The 22,362-nt window shown below is 34.8% G+C and overlaps 1 protein-coding gene across 3 annotated transcripts in view; it reads right to left on the reverse strand.

Moving 5' to 3' along the window:
- The window catches only part of LOC149563058 (cinnamoyl-CoA reductase 1-like), a 76,478-nt gene extending 54,642 nt beyond the window's left edge, over positions 1 to 21,836 (reverse strand). Inside the window, exon 1 of one of the 3 annotated variants that reach the window (XM_089826472.1) lies at positions 21,562 to 21,828. In XM_089826472.1, coding sequence (XP_089682598.1) covers positions 21,562 to 21,682 — 121 coding nt within the window. In that variant the 5' untranslated portion in view covers positions 21,683 to 21,828. Of the gene's footprint in view, positions 1 to 21,561 lie in introns of all 3 variants that reach the window. The other 2 variants (XM_089826473.1, XM_089826474.1) reach the window with 2 other exon arrangements.
- Positions 21,837 to 22,362: the final 526 nt, after the last annotated feature.

The following is a 22,362-nucleotide window of genomic DNA, read 5'->3' on the forward strand; positions in this document are numbered from 1 at the left end:
AACTAATTTCTTTACTACTATCTATGTTATAAGTTGATATAAATTTATCATGAGAACTTGTTATCATTATGCAAAATGTTGCACGAGTGGTTGCAGGAGCAAACAAAGGGGAAGAGCATTGCTTAATAGGATCTACAAAATGGGGTGCTACCTTAGTCCATTTGTCTAATCGACAGATATGACCTCTAACTATCTTGGTAAGGACCTAGCGACTTGCATAACAGGGTACAATCATTGGACATGTATGAGCTATTGGACAATCATTAAAACATTAAACATTTTAATTTAATCAAAGTACATACCTTAAATGGTTTCTATTGACATTCTCATCACTTCAAACAATATGTATATATGTATGTGCACATAAGTATAAGAATATGGTGCCATCATAGTATTAATTTGTACAAGCTCATATCTATTAAAATACATATACCTAAATATGCATATACCTTGAGAAGATATGAAGATAAAATAAATTTCCAAATAATACACGTATTTAGATATGCATACCTTAGTAGGTATAACCTTGTACAAAATGATAATAATATAATGTCACCATTTGAAATTATATATGTGTGTGTGTGTGTGTGTGTGTGCGCGCCAATATATGTGTGTGTGTGTAAAATTTTATAAATTATCTTTTTTAATTTAGTAACCTTTGAATTATTCCTCATACTTATTTGTCTTTGTAAGAGACGAGAATGTACAATTGGCATCTCTTTTTATCAGTGGATCAAGAAGCCAATTTTCTTTTATATAACTTCTGCAAGAGCCGCAGCTTCTTCCAAGCCTTTATATCTTTTTTGTATGTCTTATTGCGGATAGAAATCTGAAGAACCAAAACCCGGGTTCTACATTTTTACCTCTGCTCTCTCATTTTCTTCTCATCCTTATTGTTGCGATTGGATGGACAAAAAATCCGAGTCATTGTTATATCTGATTTGAGCTCTGCATTTTGGAATACACACTTCAAGAGACGACTATACAGAGTCAAGCCCAAGCTCCATATCTTTCTTGATCAGGTTATGTGGCAACTTTCTTAATTCATATTTGTTATATGTATGAATTCGAAAATACAGATGCAAGAATTGTGTCAATGATTTCTATGTATCATTGTTTGATTGAATATCAAATTGTACATTCGATGAATCCATCTTTCCATGTTAAGTCTAAATCAAATTGTATATGTTATGCTAAGACGTCTCTTGCAGCAGTCAGATTCCAGATTCAAGCGATTTCTTTGTAAATCCTTAAGAGAAGTTCTCAAGTCTTAAGAATTGTATTATGATAGTACTGAATTTATATTATTCTTTACCCCAGCTAAGGTTCAACAAAAGAGTTGAATTACCTTAAGATTTGACACCTAGGACTCACTCGGCTAGTTGGCCAAGAAAGAGGGTCAAGAGGTGAGAGAAAGATTTGAAAGAACATGAAAATAGAATCAGATGTGATACAATAAGTTTATTACTTTTAAAAAATCATTAAATAGTTCATGCATGTCCACTTAATTTATTCTGTTGTCAAGTTGAGTGGTGGTGATCAGGTATTAGAAGCTCATCCAAAAACCTTGCCCAAGGTTGTTAAAGGCATGCTTGCCTTCTAAAAATCACATGATGTTGATAGCGCCAATTATTCAGACATGTCCCTCCATAACTGAGCAGACATTCTAAACACGGGTATTGTTCGGATGGTTGAACTAGTAGTGCCCCAAGCCTAGCTTCGGAGTAGGGAGGACCTTTCTTTTCAAAAGATTGTGTGGGGATGGATATGGTCCACGGTTGGGAGGTTAAACCTAAACTAATGCTTCTCCTCTTATCTAAAAGCCGAGGCTTGCACAACCAGTTCAAGACTCTCCAATTAGCTTTGTAAGTTCTTCCTCTATCCTTAGCTATGCATTTACTTTGTTTTGCAAATATCAAATATCATAGTATGAATGGTAATGTTTTAATTTGCTTCAATAAAGATGATAAGAAACAGTTATTTCAGTTGGTAGTTAATTCAGTTGAATGTTAACTCAGTTATTATCCCATGAAATGGAATTAAAGATGTTATATTTAAGTTGTTTAATTGAAGTATTACTTTCGTATTTATTTGAAATCAGATATCAGCCCTAATCTTTAGATAAGAAAATTCGTTTGTTACATGGGCATTCAAGGTCAGGAAGGTCCAGTAGTCGCCACGACAAGAGTGAAGAAAGGCATTAGAACGAAGACAAATCAAATTCCAACATTGTGATAACAACAGATACACGGTCAAATAGACCATTGAGTCATCACCCCCAACTCATTTCAAGGAGAGTCATAGTTATGTCAATCAATGGTGCATATTTTTGGTTTGAACCAAATACAAGAGTCAAATTTGCAGCAAATTGAAGGGTTATAAAACAAGAAGGATGCCTATGCAATACATCATTTTGGTCATAAAAGGGAATAAAAATGAAGCAACAACTACAGACTCTACCATCAATGGCAGAGAAATAGAGGAAGCATTTAGAAGTTTCAAATACTTCCAGCAAAAGTAAATCTACAATAGCTGTAAGAGGAAGCAAAGTTTTTCCTATATCAAACTTTATCCCAAGGTTTCAGAGCTAAAGAGAAATCAACAAAGAGCTTCCAGATTTTTGGAAATGATAACAAGCTTCAAATTTTATTTTTCTGTAAGTTTGTATTGTATTTTTTTTATAATATTTATGAATGATATTTTATTAATCATTTATTTGATATTATTTTAAAAATACAAAATATGGAAATTGGCTTTTAAAATAAAAATAAATATTTTATGTTGTATCATTTAATAAAAAATTATCAAATAACTTATAATCTATTATTTTTAATGAACATTATTATATTAATAATATTGTTAAGTGTTTTAATTATCACTCAATAAATATTATTAATATAATTAATTTTGTTTAAATAATAAATTATAAAATTCCTAATAATTGTTAAATAAACGTATTAAATACTTAATAGTTCATTACTTAATTGATATTTATTAAATAAATGGATTATAGTTATTTAATAATTATTACTTAAAGTGCGAGATAAGATATTTATTTTTAATTTTATCTCTAAAAGTCAAACAAAGATATTTTGGAGAGTTATGGCAAGGTATCTAAGGTCATATTGATGGAATTTGAAGGTCAGAAAGTTCTTTTCAGAGACTTTTTTGTGGGATATTTTGAGAGATAAGAGTGCATTAATGAGGGGTCTTTATGTTAATATTGTCGAGGCATGACTCTTGGGCCATATTTACACCTTTTTGAAGACTTTTTAGGGGCTCAAAATTGGCCTTGAAAGCTGAATTCGACCAAGGAGTTGTTGTTGGCATTAATGATGTAGTTGGATAGAAAAAGGCATAAGTATGTGTTGAAGGCTCATTTGTAAGGGTTCCATTTTTTTGTAAGAGAGCTATTGTTGTGATTTTTTCTTGAATCCTTCATAGTTTGCATACAAATTGCTTTCTAACAATTATAGGAATGCTATTGTCTCACCCTTTGAAACTTTGAATGAAAGAGTTGTTTGAAGACATTTTCTAAGTTCCATCTTGTTTATGAAAGGTACTGATTTTGTTGTCATTATTGTGATTCATCTCAAGTCCTGGCATCTACAAAATGAGTAATGTGTTATTAGAATTATGTCATGTTTGAACTGTTTCAGGAAAGTTTCATTGTGTTAAGAATATTAATCTCATTTCAAGTTTGATGCATCACCTTAGTCTTAAGATTTAATTATGTTATCCTTCTATTTCTTTCCCTCCCAAGTTTTAAGTTATGTTTGAAGAGAAAATACGTGAAAGCATCTCATCGGAGCTAGCCTAGAACCCGAAGATTTACTCCAATTTTGGGTAACCCACAAACCCAAGAGTATTTCCATGTTTCTCAAAGTGACTAGGTTTTAGAACTCAATTCGGGTGCAACTTTTAGAGATAACACTTACCTCATCCTATGAAGAGAGAACCAATTCCAGAGGTTGAGGTAGAAGATATGCACATCACAAATGATATTATGGTGGCTCGGGATGAATATCCATAGCTTCCAGCTGATTATTTTAAATCAGTTCATGAACCAATATAAAGACAAAGTTAAGAATCATCTGATAGGACATGATAGGAGGCCTAGACAACAAGCTAGATAGGGCTTCTATCTGGCGGAGTACAAGGATGCCTTCAACAAAATTACAATTCTAACTCTCAACGAGACTAGAGAATTATCAGCTAGATCATAGGCTCGTAAATTAGACACTTTTTTGGCACTCAATCCCATGGAAGAGGAAAAGGCAATTCAGTTTGCTGCCATGCACCTAGGAGTAGCATATGATTGGTGGCGTAACAATCTTGTTTCCTAGGATCATGTCATGGTTCAATCTTATGAAGAATTTGCCAATAGGCTGATTACATGTTTTGACAAAAAGGGCATAGAGGTCTACTACAGAGAATTAGCTCAATTGAAACAAATAGGACAGATCAAATCATATATTCAATGAATTCCAAAAAAAATGATGTGATGGTTCTTGATATGCCTCAGAAAAGAGTCACAATGTTATTTGTGGAAGGTCTAACTCACGGGTTAAAAGGATTGGTTAAAGCCCCTAGGCCCAATTGTTTAGATGATGCTATTGGAATAGCAATGGATTTTGAAATTACAACAGCCTACCAGCTTCAAAAGAAAGATTTCAGCCCTTGGAAATTTGACAAGGAGGAGCCAAATCAGCAAAGAAACTCCAGATTCAACCAACCAAGAAATACAACTCCAAAACATGATCAAGAAACATGGACTGAACTTAGAAGGAAGAAATTGTACTTCTCGTGTAAAGAACCATGGGAATCATGACATCACTGCCTTGGAAAAGGCAAGCTACTCTTGATTGAAGTACATTTAGAAGAAGAAGATCAAGCTGAGCTAGAGGACAGTTGTGAGGAGGAACCTCAAGAACTATATGACGCTACTATTAAAGACAACCCACACATTGCCACTTTATGTGAAATTCCTCAAGGTTGACCTTTATAGTTGAAAGGTATTCTGAAAGGGCACAAAATACTACGTTTAGTGAATAGAGAAGCTATGCATAATTTTATTTATGAGGAATTGATCAACAGACAAGGTCTTTAGACTAAAGAGTTTCCAAGATTTACTATTGATGTGGAAGATGGTTTTCCTTTGACTTGCAATCATATTATACCACATTTGAATATTCAAAAGGGGGAATACACTTTGTTAGGTGATTTTTTTTCTTGGTCTCAGCGATGTAGATGCTATTTTGGGACTTCAGTGGCTTGAGTCATTAGAAAGATATGTTCAAGACTTCAAATTGATACAGCTAGAGCTTATGGTTGAAGGTGAGAAAACAATAAAGCTATGGCAGACAATGGTCAAAGGGTAGTTTTAGCTAGAAGGATGGAAGCTTTCTTCAGACATAATGATGTGGAATGGGCAGCCCATTGCTTTGTTTCTAATAAATCTACTACAGATAATGAACTCTCTCACCATATTGATTTACAATCTTTGTTAGATGAACATAGTACATTGTTCGGGGATATTCCTTCCATGTGTCCTCCTGATAGGGGATTTGAGCATGTGATTGAGCTTGACGAAGTTTCAAAACCATTTATCACCACTCCTTACATGCGTCCTTGTCATTTCAAAGAGGAAATTGAAAAGATAATCAAGGAACTGTTGGAAATGGGACACATACCCCCAAGTTCCAACCCTTTTACTTCTTTTGTAGTGTTGGTCAAGAAGAAAGATGGTACATTACGTATGTATATTGATTACAAGGCATTGAATAACCGAACTATAAAGAATAGATATCCCATACCTAGGATAGATGAACTTTTGGATGAGCTACATGCTTCTAAGATTGATTTATAGTCTAACTATCATCAAATAAGTCTAAGGGAAGAAGATTATTCAAAAATCAACATTTTTTTGTCACTATGGACACTTTGAATTCCTTAATATGCCTTTTGGGCTAACGACCACACCAGCACCTTTTTTGTCTTGTACGAATCAAATATTTCGTAAACAGTTGAGAAAGTTTGTGTTAGTATTGTTTGATGATATACTAATCTACAATAGGATGTGGGGTGAATATTCACAACACCTAGATGTTGTTCTAAGTATTGTGGAGAAGAAGTCTTTGTTTGCAAAAGCTTCAAAGTGTGAATTTGGGATGTCCATGATTCTTTACTTAGGACATGTAATTGGAACTGAAGGGGTAAAAGTTCATCAGGAGAAAATACAAGCAATAATGGATTGGTCACCTCCCAAAAACATATCTAATTTGAGAGGCTTCTTGGGTTTATGCTACTATTACGGAAGGTTTGTGTGAGCTCTTTTCCCAGATGGCTTGTCCATTGACCAATATTACTAAGAAAGGGGCTTTCCAATGGTCTCCAAAGGCATAGAATACATCTACCAAGCTCAAAGGCATCATGAACACAAGTCCAATATTATTAGCACTTTGTGATTTCACAAAACTATTTATCGTAGAGATGCTTTTGGACAAGGTATTAGAGCAATGATAATGAAAGATAGGTATCCCATTGTATTTGAGAACATAAAGCTCAAAGATAGAGAAAAGTTGTATTCTACTTATGACAAAGGTTGGCTATCATGCATGCTTTTGCCAAGTTCAGACAATATTTGAGAAAAATTTACCATCAAAATCAATCGTAATAAACTAAAGTACTTCTCGGAACATAAGGACCTCACTGAACGTTACCAAAAGTGGAAGCATTTGACTTTGATGTAGAACAAGGGAAAAGGAACATGGTTGCTAATGCGCTTTCCAAGAGACCCACTCTTTGTTCACTCACGAAGATTTCAGCTGATTGGAAATCTCAATTGTTGTCCGAATATGCTAAGAACTCCTATGCTTTTGATTTGGTGGATGGAAGAATACAAAATGATTAATATTTTGTGATAGAAGATGTCATATATTACAAAGACAAAATCTAATTGGTGCCTAAATCTGAGTTGAAGCACAATATTATGAGAGCATTACATAACACTCCTCTTGTTAGACATTCAAGCTTCTTCAAAACTTACAAACAAGAGAGAGATTTTCTTGGAAGTCACTTAAGGATGATGTGCTACAACATGTTTGTGAATATCTGATATGCCAGCAAAACAAATCAGAACACACCTTTCTTGTAGGACTTCTACAACCACTACCCATTCTAGAACAAAATTGGGAAGACATATCAATGGATTTCATCACAGATGTTCCACGACTACAAGGAAAAGATTGTATATTTGTGGTGGTGGACAAGTTGAATAAATATTCCCATTTCTATGCCATTGCTACAGAATATTCAGCTTCACATGTTGCTGATTTATTTCTCCAAGAAGTATTCAAATTGCATAGTCTGCCTAAGGTCATTGTAAGTGATAGGAACATAAGGTTTATCAGCATGTTTAGGCAAGAGTTGTTTAGTTGGCAGGGACAAAAAATGACACCCAATACCAGTTACCATCCTCAAACGGATGGCCAGACTGAAATTGTAAACAAATAGGTTGAAGGCTACCTTAGAAACTATGTTTTAGAGCAGCAATGTGCCTGGATCAAATGGTTGCGTTTACAATACTACCTATCATATGACTATTGGGATGTCTCCATTTAAGGCATTGTATAGATACAAAGCTTGGTAATTTATAGACTTAGACTTTGATGATAGTAAGGTTCCCTATGCCAAAGAAACCATATATAGAGTTACCATCATATTCTCCAAGCATTAAAAGACAATATCTAACAGGTACAAAACCAATAAAAAAAATGTATGCAAACAAACATAGGGTCGAGAGGACCTTTCAAGTGGGAGAATTGGTTTTTTTTATGTTTGCAGCTTTATAGGCAATTTTCAGCAGTTGAGCAGATTAACTAAAACCAAGGTATTATGGACCTTACAAGGTGCTTAGAAAGATTGGAGAATTTGCTTATGAACTTGAACCATCAATAATAAATAGGATTCATAATATTTTCCATGTTTTTTTCTTAAAGAAACCATTGGGACAACAGAGAATTGCCTCTACAAAGTTGCTATCGTTGGATGAAGAGGGAAAGCTAATTCTAGAATCAAAGGTATTGCAGATTGAAGGGAAAAGAAGCTAAGAAAAAAGGTTGTTCATGCGTATCTCATAAAGTGGAAAGTACTGCCTATCGATGATGCTTCACAGGAAGGTGAGGAGATACTGCAACGTCCTAATTTACTATTTCTATTTGCTAGTGGACCAACGATCTCGGGAAGGGTGGACTGTAATGTCCCCACTCAATTGAAGTTTCAAATTACAATAATCACTTTGCTAAGTTTGTTTCAGATTGGTATCTCCCAGACTTGGACAGTTTTATAAAATAAAAGGAGATGTGTGTGGGGCCAGAATCACATAATTGAATCCTATTTTTCAGTCATTGTTGGGGCCTTGGCTTTTTACCTTGTCCTAAGGTATTTTTATTTAATAAAGGAAATTATATTTTTCCAGTTTGAGGCGAGCTTATCTTCTTGCGAAAATAGTCTAAAATCTAGTCTTTTATGGTTGTGTGAATATTGCCTAAAACCTAGGCTTTTATGGTTTTGCAATGTTTTTTTATGTGTTGCATCTACATAAGGCAGCGTTGAAGGATAGCTATCATCTTTTACACATATGTTATTTTATATTTCCTTCTGCCACCAGATCACAGCCTTACCAAGACAAAACTCTTGGTAAATGAGGAACTTGGGTGCCCACTCAAGCTTTGACTATGAAGAGACATATGACGATGGTGGTGGTAATTTCACAGCTCTGAGAATCAGTGTAAATAGAAGTGGCAGAACAGATTTGGGTAACTGAATATGTATGGAAGTTATTGCAGGTATTTTCAGCTACAGGTGAGGGAGATTCCAATGGTTGATTGTCCCCAGGTAACCGACTGAGTTGGGATTATAGTTACATTTCCCAGCAAACATTATAAAGAAGTTCTGAACTAGAAGTATTCATTCAAGTATTGTCCTATACTAGCTTAATTTTGTCAGTAATACTGGCTCTTATTAAGTCTTATTTTGGTTGTCTACATTAAGTACTTTGCATAAATAAGATGTTCAAAATCAAGATCATCTGAACAAGTAATTTGTTGTATTAAGTCTTTAGTTTGATTTAAGTTATGTAATTACAAGCCTTTGGATTGAATCTACTAGCAAGGATATTTCAATAATCTAAATGAAAGTGAGAATATACATATGCAAACACACACACACACACAAAAGGAATAAGTCCACAGTAATAATATAAATCTATGTTTCATAGTGTCACAGACAAAAGGAAGCCCACATAAATGATTTATTGTCTCCACCAAAAAGCACTCACAAACAAACAAGAAAAGATCTACAAATATCATGTATTGTCTTCAACAACACATGCGCGCGCGCACACGCACAGACAGCAAAAAGGTCCTCAGATATCATATATTTTCTTTGCTGATAAAAAGCTTTGTAGCTTTATTCCATGGTGTCATACAAGGAAGAGGTCCATAAATATCAATTGTTTTCTTCACCTCACCACAAACACAAGCACAAAATACACAAAAAAGGAAAAGTCTAGAAATATCGTACATTGCCTTCCCCAATAACAATATATGCTCTATGGTTGCACACATGAAAGAAAAAGGTTCACAAGTATCATATACTGTCTTTGTAATGTCCCCATTTGTTGCCAACATCAAAATTTCAGGGATTAGCCTAATATTGGATCCTCGTAGGCTAATGAGGATGGTTAGAGGGTCTTCTGAGGATTGATTCATCTCCAACATTCAGAGATTTATGGATTTGGCCTTCGTTCGATATCATTTGGACTACATTTGCCATACATACTATGTATAGTAAGTCAGGAGTAATAGAGATGGACCCTTTCTATTTTTAGAAAGTGTATTTGGCCACATGGGGAATTATGAGGAGAGATTCCTATTTCAGACGGCATGGCAATCAGACAAGTATTTCAAGAGATATTAAAGTTTAAGTGACTTAAGTGATTTATTTAAATATTTTAATACTATTATAAAGTTATAAAGTGACTTAAGTGACTGAAGGACAAAATAGGCCTTTAATCCCACATTGCTTAGTTATTCGCATCTTCCCTCACTTTGAGGTTATTAAGGAAAGCATCTGCTTTGGGATTATCACCATGAAAAGATATTAACATACTGTTATGAGAATTCGTTGCTTTAATGTGACTGATTGTTTTAAGGACACAAACCCTTAATAGCAAAGTGGAAGAGCTGGACGTAGCCCCAGCTACTTTCTTGGAGATTCATCTTTAAAGAATTTGTGAAGTGTCTATTACTCGTATTTGGAAAGTGAGCTGCTGCCGGTCATCCCAAGTTGCATTGGAAGTAGTAGCAGTTGCAGACGGTTTCATAGTTCTATCAGCAGGCATTACCAAGTCAAGGACATTCCCCAATCGGGTCACCACAGTGGAAAGAACAGATCACAAGTCCGGAAATATATACTCCAGGTTCCATAATTTTATTGTTTGGGGTTGAAAGACTTTATTTAAATGCTTCGAATAATGTGTAATGCTATGTGATCTTGTTCTATTCTCTTTGCTTTGCTTTCAAACAGTAACCCGTACATAATATTAAATCTGATATCATTGTTTTTAAGCACTGTTATTGTAAGTGATCTCGACATTATATAAAACTTCCTTAGTAATATTGGTTGCATGATTAGAGTCGGAATATTTCAGTGGCATCATAGCTTAATACAAGGATTATATGCCAATTGTTTGACAAAATTCCATTAGTCCAAATTTAAATTTTCTGATCAGACCAAGCAGGGGTTATTACATTCTTCACCAAAACACACACTCACAATAATTATGGATGTGGACAACAAAGACATTGGAATATACATATCCACACACAAACAAGGAAAAGGTCCACAGATATACTATATATTGTCTTTTCCGACAAAAAGTTATGCTCTATAGTCCATGTTGTCACCCATACAAGGAAAAATTCCACAAATAATGTAGATTGTTTCCGCCACACATGCATAGACAAAAAATATAATACAGACATGCAAACACTGGCAAATACACACACACACCCACAAAAAAAAACACAAACACAAATACATGCATGCATGCTCACACACTCATAGACAAGCATACACACAGATACAAACAAACGCACACACAAAAACTCACACACGTAAAAAAGCTATGTTCCATAGCATTTTGCGGATGGAGACAACAAAGGATAGTGGAATATACATATCAACATACAACATACATGACATCAAAATTCAAGTTTACATATGGGTAAAATGTATGGAATTCAATATTCGATGTGATATGTTCATTGGTTGAAGCTTATCTGATTCCATTGATCAATTTAAGATAAAAGGACAAAAGGATACAAAATCACAAATGAAATTAAAATTACAACATACATTTATTACAAATGGATTCATTGATTTCACTTTACAACAGTATGCAGTCGTGTTGTTTCCCCAATCTTTGAAGATGCATTGTTCAAAAGGAGAAAGGATGACCAGGAGATGTACCCGGCCATCCCCATGTCAATGGGACCAGGGACACAAGCCTGAGAGCTGTCAACACACTTCCTATACCTGATAAAAATTCATAATTTTGTTCCAATGTCTACATGCCTTTCAAGCAATATGTTGAGGACCTTAAATTCACTTCAACATGAACATAGGGATGCCTTGCTTTTAGCTCCTATCTTGTCAACAATATGATCATTTTGGTTGTGCATCCAAATATAGAACATCAATAGTCCAAATTGGATATCAGTATACATTTTGTCTACATAAATATCCATTGAAAACACTAGCACTTGAAGATAGTTGACTATCTTTAAGCATTTTGAATCTACATAGAAATTACTAATTGCAATACAACAAAAAAATCTGGCTGATAACCAAAAAAGAGCTAACTCTTAATAGGAAAAGATAAGAATATTCAATGATGTATAACAATGATTATTAACAATGCCTGCGACATAAGTGGATTTATAATTATAATCATCCGAGAGATACAGCTGTGATTAGATTAATCCAGAGGATGATTACATTCATCCAGAGGATGATTTGAGACATTATATTCACAACTATTTTCACAATTATTAATTGTAAAGGCATCAACAAATCAAATTCATAGAGACTTTAGTCAAATATCTTCACTTTCCTTCCACTTAATGGCCTGAAGTTCTCCAAGACACTTGCTTGAGTTTTCCAGTTATTACATTAACATAGCGCTGAATATTGACTACTTTGACTGTTGTCTTCTTATGCAATCACCAAGAGGAAGAAGATATCTACCATATCTTAACTTATTGGAATAGTTTTGACCAGAATATACAGTACTGAATGGCTCTAGCAATATTCAATTTCCACAGAATATGGTTTTATTGGTGAATTACAAAATCACAACAACTCTATTGCTTTTTGATGGAGGAGCATCCTGGGTTTCTTTGTAATCCTGCACATTAGATCATTCTGCCTAGTTTCAATTTGGCCGACTTTGCTCACATTTAATTTTGGTATAGTTAATTATATTTCATGAGGGCCGACTTGTGGTTTCTCTATGTTCTAGAATTATCCGTAAGCCATTTTGGCAAGTAGGGTGTTTAGGTTTAGGGTTAGGGCAGATTTTTGGTGGGAGAGTTCAAAAGAAAAGAGATATGTGGATTTAAAAAGCTGATTTGGAGATCTGGAAGTTGTACATTTGTAATTGGCCGTAACCCAGAAGGCCTTACAACTAGGCATGTATGCTGAATATTTGATGAATCAATAAATATATACTTGTTCTCTCTTTCCTTGGTGTTGTTTCTCGTGTTTGCTTCCGTTGTGTTAACTCTTGTAGGGTGGTTTGGATAGCTGGGTGTGCCTTTGGCCTAGTTATTCATCCCTTGCCTGCATCAGTTGGTATCAGAGCCTGAAGTTCATCCTTATGGAGATTGGATCGTGTAGAACCCTGATTTGGATCTGGTTGTAGGGTGGCAGATCTGTGGATTTGACCTATAACTTGCAGAGGCTTACGATCTTGCAGGAACCTGATTTGTAAAGATGGTTCGTGGTAGAGGAAATAATGTTGATAACGCTATATTGGATTAGTTAAGACAAATTGCAGCCAGATTAGATGCTGTGGAGATAGCCCAGAGGAGAGGAGCGCATCTTGAAGATGTAAGTGATGATGAAGCAGCAGCACCAAACCATAATCCAGAACCTGAAGAAGATCGAGATGAGGAAAGATTGTTGTGATTATTGTCTAGGGAAAATTCAAAGCCAGCTGTAGAAGTTGTTCCTTATGATGGGAAATTGGATACAAATACTATGATGGATTGGATCTCTGATATGGAAAAGTTCTTTGAGTATAAAAACACTCCTGATAACAGAAAGGTGAAGATTGCAGTCACTAGGCTAAAAGGTCATGCATCATTATGGTGGGAGCACTTGCAAACTGATAGACAAAGGAGAGGAAAGGAGAAGATAAGAACTTGGCCAAAGATGGTGAACAAGGTAAAGAACAAATTCCTTCCTGCTGATTACCAAGTTAGCTTATTGAGAAAGATGCAAAATTTGAAACAAAGGGACATGACTGTGAAAGAATATACCGAGGAATTCTATAGATTGGACATCAGATCTGGACATGTGGATGATGATGTTAAGAAAATTGCAAGGTATATTAATGGATTGAGATCTAGAATTCAAGATGAGATAAGTTTTGTGAAGTTGTAAAGTGTGGAAGAAGCATACCAGTATGCCTTGAAGGCGGAGGAGATCTTGACAAAGAAGCATGACAAAGACAAAGAGGTAGAGGTGGTAGATTCCAAAGAGGCAGAGGTAGATCTTATGGAGAAAGTAGTAAATCTGACAATTCTATGCAAGATAAAGGCAAATCTAAATGGAAAAGTGATGATAAAGGCAAGACCGAATGGAAAGGTGGTAATTCTTACCAAGGATGCACTAATTCTTACCGAAGAAGAGGTAATTCCTATTCTAGAAGTGGATTTCATGGTAATTGTTTTAGATGTGGCAAAGAAGGGCATAGATCTTTTGAATGTAGATCCTCTGAAAGTGGACAGAATAATAGACATGCTGTGATTCAAGAAGACATTGAAAGTTCAAGTGGACCTGAAGTTGGAGAAAATCTGATGGTGAGAAGAACCTTATGTAATAAAAGAAGTGATGAGGAACCTGTTTCAAGGAGAAGTCTTTTCAAGACAAGATGTAAGATGGCTGGAAAATGCTGCAAAGTGATCATTGACAGTGGGAGTTCTACAAATCTGGCATCAGAAGAGCTGGTTACCAAGTTGCAGTTAGAGAAGCTGAAACATCCCAAACCTTATCATGTTTCATGGATCAAAGATGAGCATATGATATTGGTAAGTGAGCAATGCCTTGTGAAATTTAAAATTGGACATTATGTTGATGAAGTTTTGTGTGATATTATGCCCATGGATTGTTGTCATATTTAGTTGGGTAGACCTTGGCAATATGATAAACATGTTGTACATGATGGAAGATTGAATCAATATACTCTTTGGGTGAATGGGAAGAAACAAACATTGTTGCCTTTGATTGAAGTTCCAAATGAGGTTAATTGTACTACTGTAAAGATTTGTATGGTTAATGGGAAACAATTTGAAAAGGAAGTGAAGAAGAATCAAGTTTGTTTTGCCATAATTTCAAGAAAACCAAGTTTTTCCAATGAAGGCCAAGTGCAAGAGAATAATGCTAACCGAGTGCCAGATAGTGGTGATCGAGTGATAGATGGTAGTATTGACCAAGTGCCAGAAGAAATTGCAAAATTTCTCAATGAATATAAAGACATTATTGCTGATGATCTTCCTGATGGATTACCTCCAGTAAGAAGTATAAGTCATTGTATGGATTTGATTCCTGGAGCAAGTTTGCCAAAAAAAGCACCATATAGATTGACACCGACAGAAAATGAAGAACTTAGCAGACAAGTGCATGAGTTGTTGCAGAAAGGTTTGATCAGAGAAAGCTTGAGTCCATGTGCTGTACCTGCTGTATTAGCACCTAAAAAGAATAGAGAATGGAGAATGTGTACTGATTCCAGAGCCATTAACAAGATAACAGTGAAATATAAGTTTCCTATACCAAGGATGGATGACATAATGGATTGTTTAAGTGGAGCAAAGTATTTTACCAAGATTGATTTGAAGAGTGGCTATCATCAGATCAGAATCAGAGAAGGTGATGAATGGAAGACTGCTTTCAAGACAAAAGATGGTTTGTATGAATGGTTGGTTATGCCTTTTGGTTTGACTAATGCACCTAGTACTTCCATGAGGTTAATGAATGAAGTTCTAAAAAGATTTTTGGGTAAGTTTGTGATTGTTTATTTGGATGATATTCTGATATTCAGTAAGACTAAGGAAGAACATCTAGAGCATATTAGACAAATATTGCAGGGGTTGAAAGAGGAAAAGTTGCTGATTAATCTGAAAAAGTGTTCTTTTATGCAAGAGGAGATTGTGTATCTGGGATTTGTGATTTCAGCTGATGGTTTGAAAATGGATCCTGAGAAGGTTAAAGCAATTTTGGAATGGCCTACACCTGAGAATGTGAGTGAGGTAAGATCATTTCATGGTTTAGCTAGTTTTTATAGAAAGTTTATAAAGAATTTCAGTGCTGTTTGCAATGCTATGACTGAGACAATGAGGGGAGATAAAAAGGAATTCAAGTGGACACATGGAGCTGATAAGAGTTTTGAGACTGTGAAACAAAAGGTTGCAGAATTAACGGTATTGGCTTTGCCTAATTTCAACAAAGTATTTCAAGTTGAATGTGATGCAAGTGGTAATGCAATAGGAACTGTATTAAGTCAAGAAGGTAAGCATGTTACTTTCTTTAGTGAAAAGTTGAATGATGCTAGAAGGAAATATTCTGTGTATGATCAAGAGTTTTATGCTATTGTTCAAGCATTGAAGAAGTGGAGACATTACTTGATCCCTAAGGAGTTTGTGTTGTATACTGATCATAAAGCTTTACAATACTTGGGAAGTCAACATAAATTGAATCAAAGACATATGAAGTGAGTTGAATATTTGTAGAGTTTTACATTTTTGATTAAGCATAAGAGTGGAGTTACTAACAAAGTTGCTGATGCATTAAGTAGAAGACGTTCTTTGTTGACTGAAATGAAGGTTGAAGTTCTTGGTTTTGATGAGATGAAAGAGTTATATGATGCTGATTCTGATTTTTTTGAAGCATGGAGAGAGTGCAGAGCACCAAATCTGATAGATCACATAAGTATGATGAGTATTTCATTCAAGAAGGCATTCAGTTGTGTATTCCTAGAAGTTCTATGAGGTTGAATCTAATTAAAGAAAAGCATAGTGGTGGATTAGCTGGACATTTTGGAATTGATAAGACATTGGGTTTGCTGAAAGAAAAATATTATTGGCCACAAATGTATAAGGATGTTCAAAAATTTGTAAAGAGTTGCAGAGATTGTCAAGTTGCAAAAGGAGTGAGTCAAAATACTGATTCGTATACACTTATTACTGTTCCTGAGAAACCTTGGACTGACATTAGTATGGATTTTGTTCTTGGATTGCCTAAGACAATGAAAGGGTATGATTCCATATTTGTGGTAGTGGATAGATTTTCTAAAATGGCTCATTTTATACCATGTAAGAAGACATCAGATGCTGAGCATGTTGCTAAACTTTTTTTTAAAGAAATTGTGAGATTGCATGGATTACCAAGAAGTATTATTTCTAACAGAGACAGTAAGTTTGTTGGATATTTTTGGAAGACTTTGTGGAAAAAGATGGGTACTGAGTTGAAGTTTAGTTCTACATTCCATCCACAAACAGATGGACAGACAGAGGTTGTGAATAGAAGCTTGGGTAATTTGCTAAGATGTTTGGTTGGGAATAAGCCAAGTAATTGAGAGATGGTATTGGCACAAGCTGAATTTGCATATAACAATTCTGTGAATAGGAGTACAAGGAAGACACCTTTTGAGATTATTACTGGAATGCATCCTAGAGGCATATCAAATTTAAGAGATGTTGTTGGTGAAGAAAAGAGAAGCGCTGCAAGAGAAGAATTTGCTGATTTTATGGAGTCTTTGCATAAGGAAGTGAAGTTGAGATTGGAACAAAGTAATCAAAAGTATAAAGCGAATGCTGATCAGTCTAGAAGACACCATGATTTTCAGGTTGGTGATGAGGTAATGGTTCATCTAAAGAAAGGAAGATTCCCAGCTAGAACATACAGTAAGCTGAAGATGAAAAAATTTGGACCTTGTAAGATCTTGAAGAAGTTTGATAGTGGTAATGCTTATGAAGTTGAGTTACCTGATGACATGGATATATCTCCTATATTCAATATTGCTGATTTATATAAGTATCATGAGTCAGAGGATGAAATTGTTGTACCTGATGATTATCCTAAGAAGCAAATCAAAGAGGTTGAACAGATATTGGATCAAAGAGTTGGCAAGAGCACAGGAGGAAAAGATTACTATGAATATTTGGTGAAGTGGAAGAATAGACCAGTTGAAGATGCTACATGGATTTCTCAGTCTGAGTTGGATTCAGCTCAGGGTGTGACACTTGCATGATTCAGGAGAATCATTTTTTTCCCAACCCTGGTTGTCTGATGCAAGAGCATCCTGGGTTTCTTTGTAATCCTACACATTAGTTCATTCTGCCTAGTTCCAATTTGGATGACTTTGCTCACATTTAATTTTGGTATAGTTAATTATATTTCATGAGGGCCGACTTGTGGTTTCTCTATGTTCTAGAATTATCCGTAAGCCATTTTGGCAAATATAAGTAGGGTGTTTAGGTTTAGGGTTAGGGCAGAATTTTGGTGGGAGAGTTCAAAAGAAAAGAGATATGTGGATTTAAAAAGCTGATTTGGAGATCTGGAAGTTGTATATTTGTAATTGGCCGTAACCCAGAAGGCCTTACAGCTGGGCATGTATGCTGAATATTTGATGAATCAATAAATATATACTTGTTCTCTCTTTCCTTGGTGTTGTTCCTCGTGTTTGCTTCCGTTGTGTTAACTCTTGTAGGGTGGTTTGGATAGCTGGGTGTGCCTTTGGCCTAGTTATTCATCCCTTGCCTGCATCACTTTTTCACTTAGGTATTTTAAAGATCATTTTACTTCTTCAAATGTGGTGATAACCCTGCTCACTTTATTTGGCTTGATATCAGTTAGCTGTGACCTTTCATGTAATTTGCACTTTTGGTTGACTGAAACTTTATTGGTATGCACTCATTCACGAAACAAATGACGGATGCTACCTGCAAGAAGCATATTCATAGTAGTTGGATCACTCTTTTCTTTGATAAGTATAAGAGCCATGCTAGTTGGATGCTTCAAGCTAACTAAAAGTAGAAAACTTGGATTAGTTAGATTCTCTTTCTGGCATCAGCAAAAAACTGTTGCTGCTTGGACCCAGTTGGATATCTAGCACACATAATTCAATGATTATAGACCATAAAATGTAGAATATCAGTGATACTCAATTAGTTTATCCCACCTCAGCAGATGACATACATAACTTAAGGATGAAACTTGAGTGAATTGTAATTTGTGAATTTAATAATTCATTGGCACCAATTTGTATCCTATCCTAATGAACATCAAGAAGATTATCCTATCTTAGTGATGATCCCCACCCAGCATAAAAATAGAGTGTCAGTTACGCTTCTCTTAAGTTTACATAAAGGAACTCAGTTCCTAGCCTTCAACTTCACCATTGGATGCAGGTCTTGGCATGATAATGTATGATGCTAGGCTTGTAGCTATGCTTGTGCATAAGAAAATCTCAATATTTTATATGGAGCTTATGTAAGAGCATATCACAGATTAGAATAGGTTTACAGTTTTGCCTATAATTCCAGACATTATTTATGTGTACCTTAAGCAAGCCTAAACACAGAATTGCATTAACATTTATTATCTCATTAGAATTTTTTACCTTAAGCATGTTTGGGAAATAAGTCTAGAAGTGGATCAGAAGTATTCCTTCAAGTATTAGTTCATGTTTTCTAGTTCTCTAATACATGATGACAAGATGTGGAGAAGATCATGCTGGGCAGGCCTTCCACTTCTCATACTCAAATGAAAGGGTCCTGAATAGATTAAAGATGTAAAATGGAAGTCAAATGGTAAAAAGTACAGGATAGCAGTGAACCTAAATTTGCAGAACTACTTTCATACTTGACATTGGATATTTTATACGAAATCTGGCTATGCGTTAGTGAGCAGAAAATCTCACCAAAACACTTGATTCCTTTGTAAAACGCTATCAAATTCTCTACATTGTAAGACATAAAAATTATGAAACTCAATCAATATATCTTTATTGAAGAATTCTAGAGAAGCAAATTAATGTATAGTAATTCTGGTCCATGTATTTAACTTGCTTCATAACACTTGGATTTAACCAAGGCGAAGATGAAAATAGACATTTGTTTTTCTATATCTTTCATTTTTTGAGCATGAAATTAAGTTTCAAACCCTCTTTCTTAATGTTTCAAATGCCATCCGAAAACAGTTAAATTTGTTAGTTGTGTTAATCAGTAAGGTTCTTTAGTGTTCATCATACTATTAACCTTAGAATGAAATATGGTTATTAGTTTTTAGGATTATCCTTGTCAACTAAATTTACAATTTCAAATTGGCATTCTTCTATGCAGGGTAAGGATGTTTAGCTGCAACTATCCCATTGCATTCTGATTTTCTATACTCCAATTTGATAGTACATAACTATGTTTGGATAGTACATAGCTATGTTTTATATATCCTTACTCGGCCATTAAATTGCATGGTGTCAGTGGAATTCATGTAGAAATATTTCCTCCTCCCACTTGTTATTAGCCATCCCTAACACTATTTCATTTAGGGCTATCGGTTCCTGAACCCCTCTTCTGACCGTTCAATTCAACATTCAAATTTCCTTTTTGTTGTATTGTATCAAAATTCAAAGTCTTGACTCTTCTAGCCGATATAAATAGGCCAACATTATAAGTATTTTCTCGTAAGGGGAAAAATAATATTCAAGTCTTAGGTGCCACTATTAACCTATGCAGAGCACGAGAGTCAATTAGTTTTGCGATAGAAGAGCTACTTTGCAAGCAGTTGTTGGAGTCTTTGTAATCTCTACTATGATTTTCCTCCAATTTCGTTGCATTTGTATGTATTCCTTAAGGAGCTTCAAGTTTTGCTAGACGAGTGTAAACCATCCCAGAAGGTAGAGCTGAAATCTCTCTAAGCATAAGCATAAGCATCTTCAGCACCAAAGATGACTTGTTGATGAAGAAATATGTTAGAAGTTTCAGAATCAATGAAACTCACTAGTCTTGTGTGCTCAAGGCTTCTTCCTAAAATGGAAATGTTATCATATAATTAATCAAACAAATTCGTTATAATAGTTGTAAGACTTTTCAAGTTGGTCTTAAAATACTGGAACCTACATAACAGAAGACCACAAAATGAATTGAAATAGACCGACTAGATTTGATTGAATCCAGATAAAAAAACCCTTCTTTAGAGATCAAAAACCCAATTCGGAACAGTCTTGTCTTTTGGAACTAGATTTCAACAAAGTCCAAGCTAGTGGAATATGGATCTTAACCAGTCAAGACCAAACTACATAAAGTTTCATAACTATGGTCATTGTTTTCCTTTCGGGCAGAATAGAAAAATTAACTCTTAAATTCGAAAATGATCAAAATTGAATCATTCAATTTTAGTCGTCCAGCAATCCTCAGGCATCAAGGGCAAACAAGTAATAAAGTCAACTTCCCATAATTTAATTATTCTATTTAAACAGTTACTAGGCAAATATGGCCAGGTAAATCAAAATGCATCTTGACCGCATGAACGGAATCCAACATTCTCAATCTGCTATTCATCATTTTTAAGCTTAATTTTCTGTCAAACTTTTCCATGAAGATATTCTTCATTTAAAAGAACAGTTTATCTTTTCCTTTACAGCTATTTTGATATCCTTAAAAATTGAAAATCCATGCCAGTCATCACGAACTTGAGCTAAATATACCGCTAGTCTCCTATGTTTCTACATATTTATGCAGACTATGAAGGATAACTAAAAAACAATTTTCTTATACCTGAGATATTAATCTACATGACGATTTCCGTATAAATCTGCAATCATTCTGGAATTCGTCTGCATATTTATGTGAAAAGCAACAAATCGTACGCATTTCTGGAGTTATCACAGCAATTCCTACAACATCCTCAGATTACAACTTTTAAATAACTCCCTTAAAAGACACCAGCTTTCTTTCATTTAAACTGAAAAACCATGACGCGTGTAAAATTTATCCGATCTTCAATTGAACACCAACCAAAAGTTTCCAAATCAAAGAAAAAGGGAAAATTAACACGAATCAACCTAAACTGCCAGCGAATAAATTCAAAGCGCTGCGACATTTTCAGATCATTATGCGTATGCAGCTGCCACATACTCATTCCCAAGGAGATTAGAACTCGAGACTCTAGTCAATCAAAAGTTCACAAAAAATTTATTAAAAGAGCCATACGCACCGACGTCTCGCACGGTGCCCCGCACACTATAACCGCGCTGGAGAAGTATGTTTACGATCCATGACCCTAAAAACCCTCCCGCTCCTATAACGCATACGATTTCTTTCCTTGACTCTTCCATTTCCTTCCCTGTTTTTCTCCGATACTTGCCCTTGTTCGAAAAAATTTATGCGCTACAAAGCTCATCGTGGCAAGGGAATTTTTCATAAATAATAATAATAAGAAGTTGACAGACAAAATTATTCCTTCTTATCGAGTTTTCCGAGGCATTTAGTGCTTGACTTTTTCTCCCAATACCATTTGATGGTCGACCCTCTCCGGTCTATCTTATTTTATCAATCTGATGGATCAGATTTGAAATGAAATGTTAATGGGAAAAGAATTACTGGTTGCCCGAATGGAACTTAGAAATATCATTATTCTTATTTTATTTTAAAACTTGTATACATTAAATATATATCTAAAAAATTATATACTATATTTTCTGTTACTCTTTTATATTCTGACGATAGATCAGAGATGGTAGTTTAAATCATAGATTATATTATATTATTTATAAATTTTAAGAATATCTTTAAAATAAATCTTCCATCTAATACATAATTTAATGTACAAATCTGTAAGCTGACATAAAGATTTGCATGCATTTATTTCTGGATTGGATTGTGCAAGTTTTTATTAGCATCTTAGGATCTAATTTTCTACTCTCAGATCACATCACTATCACTGAATGTGATCGGAAACATTAATGCTATAAAAAATTTAGAAAATTAGATCACATTCGTATCACTATCACTGAAT

The sequence above is a fragment of the Cupressus sempervirens genome, chromosome 4 (genome assembly GCF_028749045.1).
Source record: "Cupressus sempervirens isolate cs-2001-9-10 chromosome 4, ASM2874904v1, whole genome shotgun sequence".
Classification (NCBI taxonomy): Eukaryota; Viridiplantae; Streptophyta; class Pinopsida; order Cupressales; family Cupressaceae; genus Cupressus; species Cupressus sempervirens.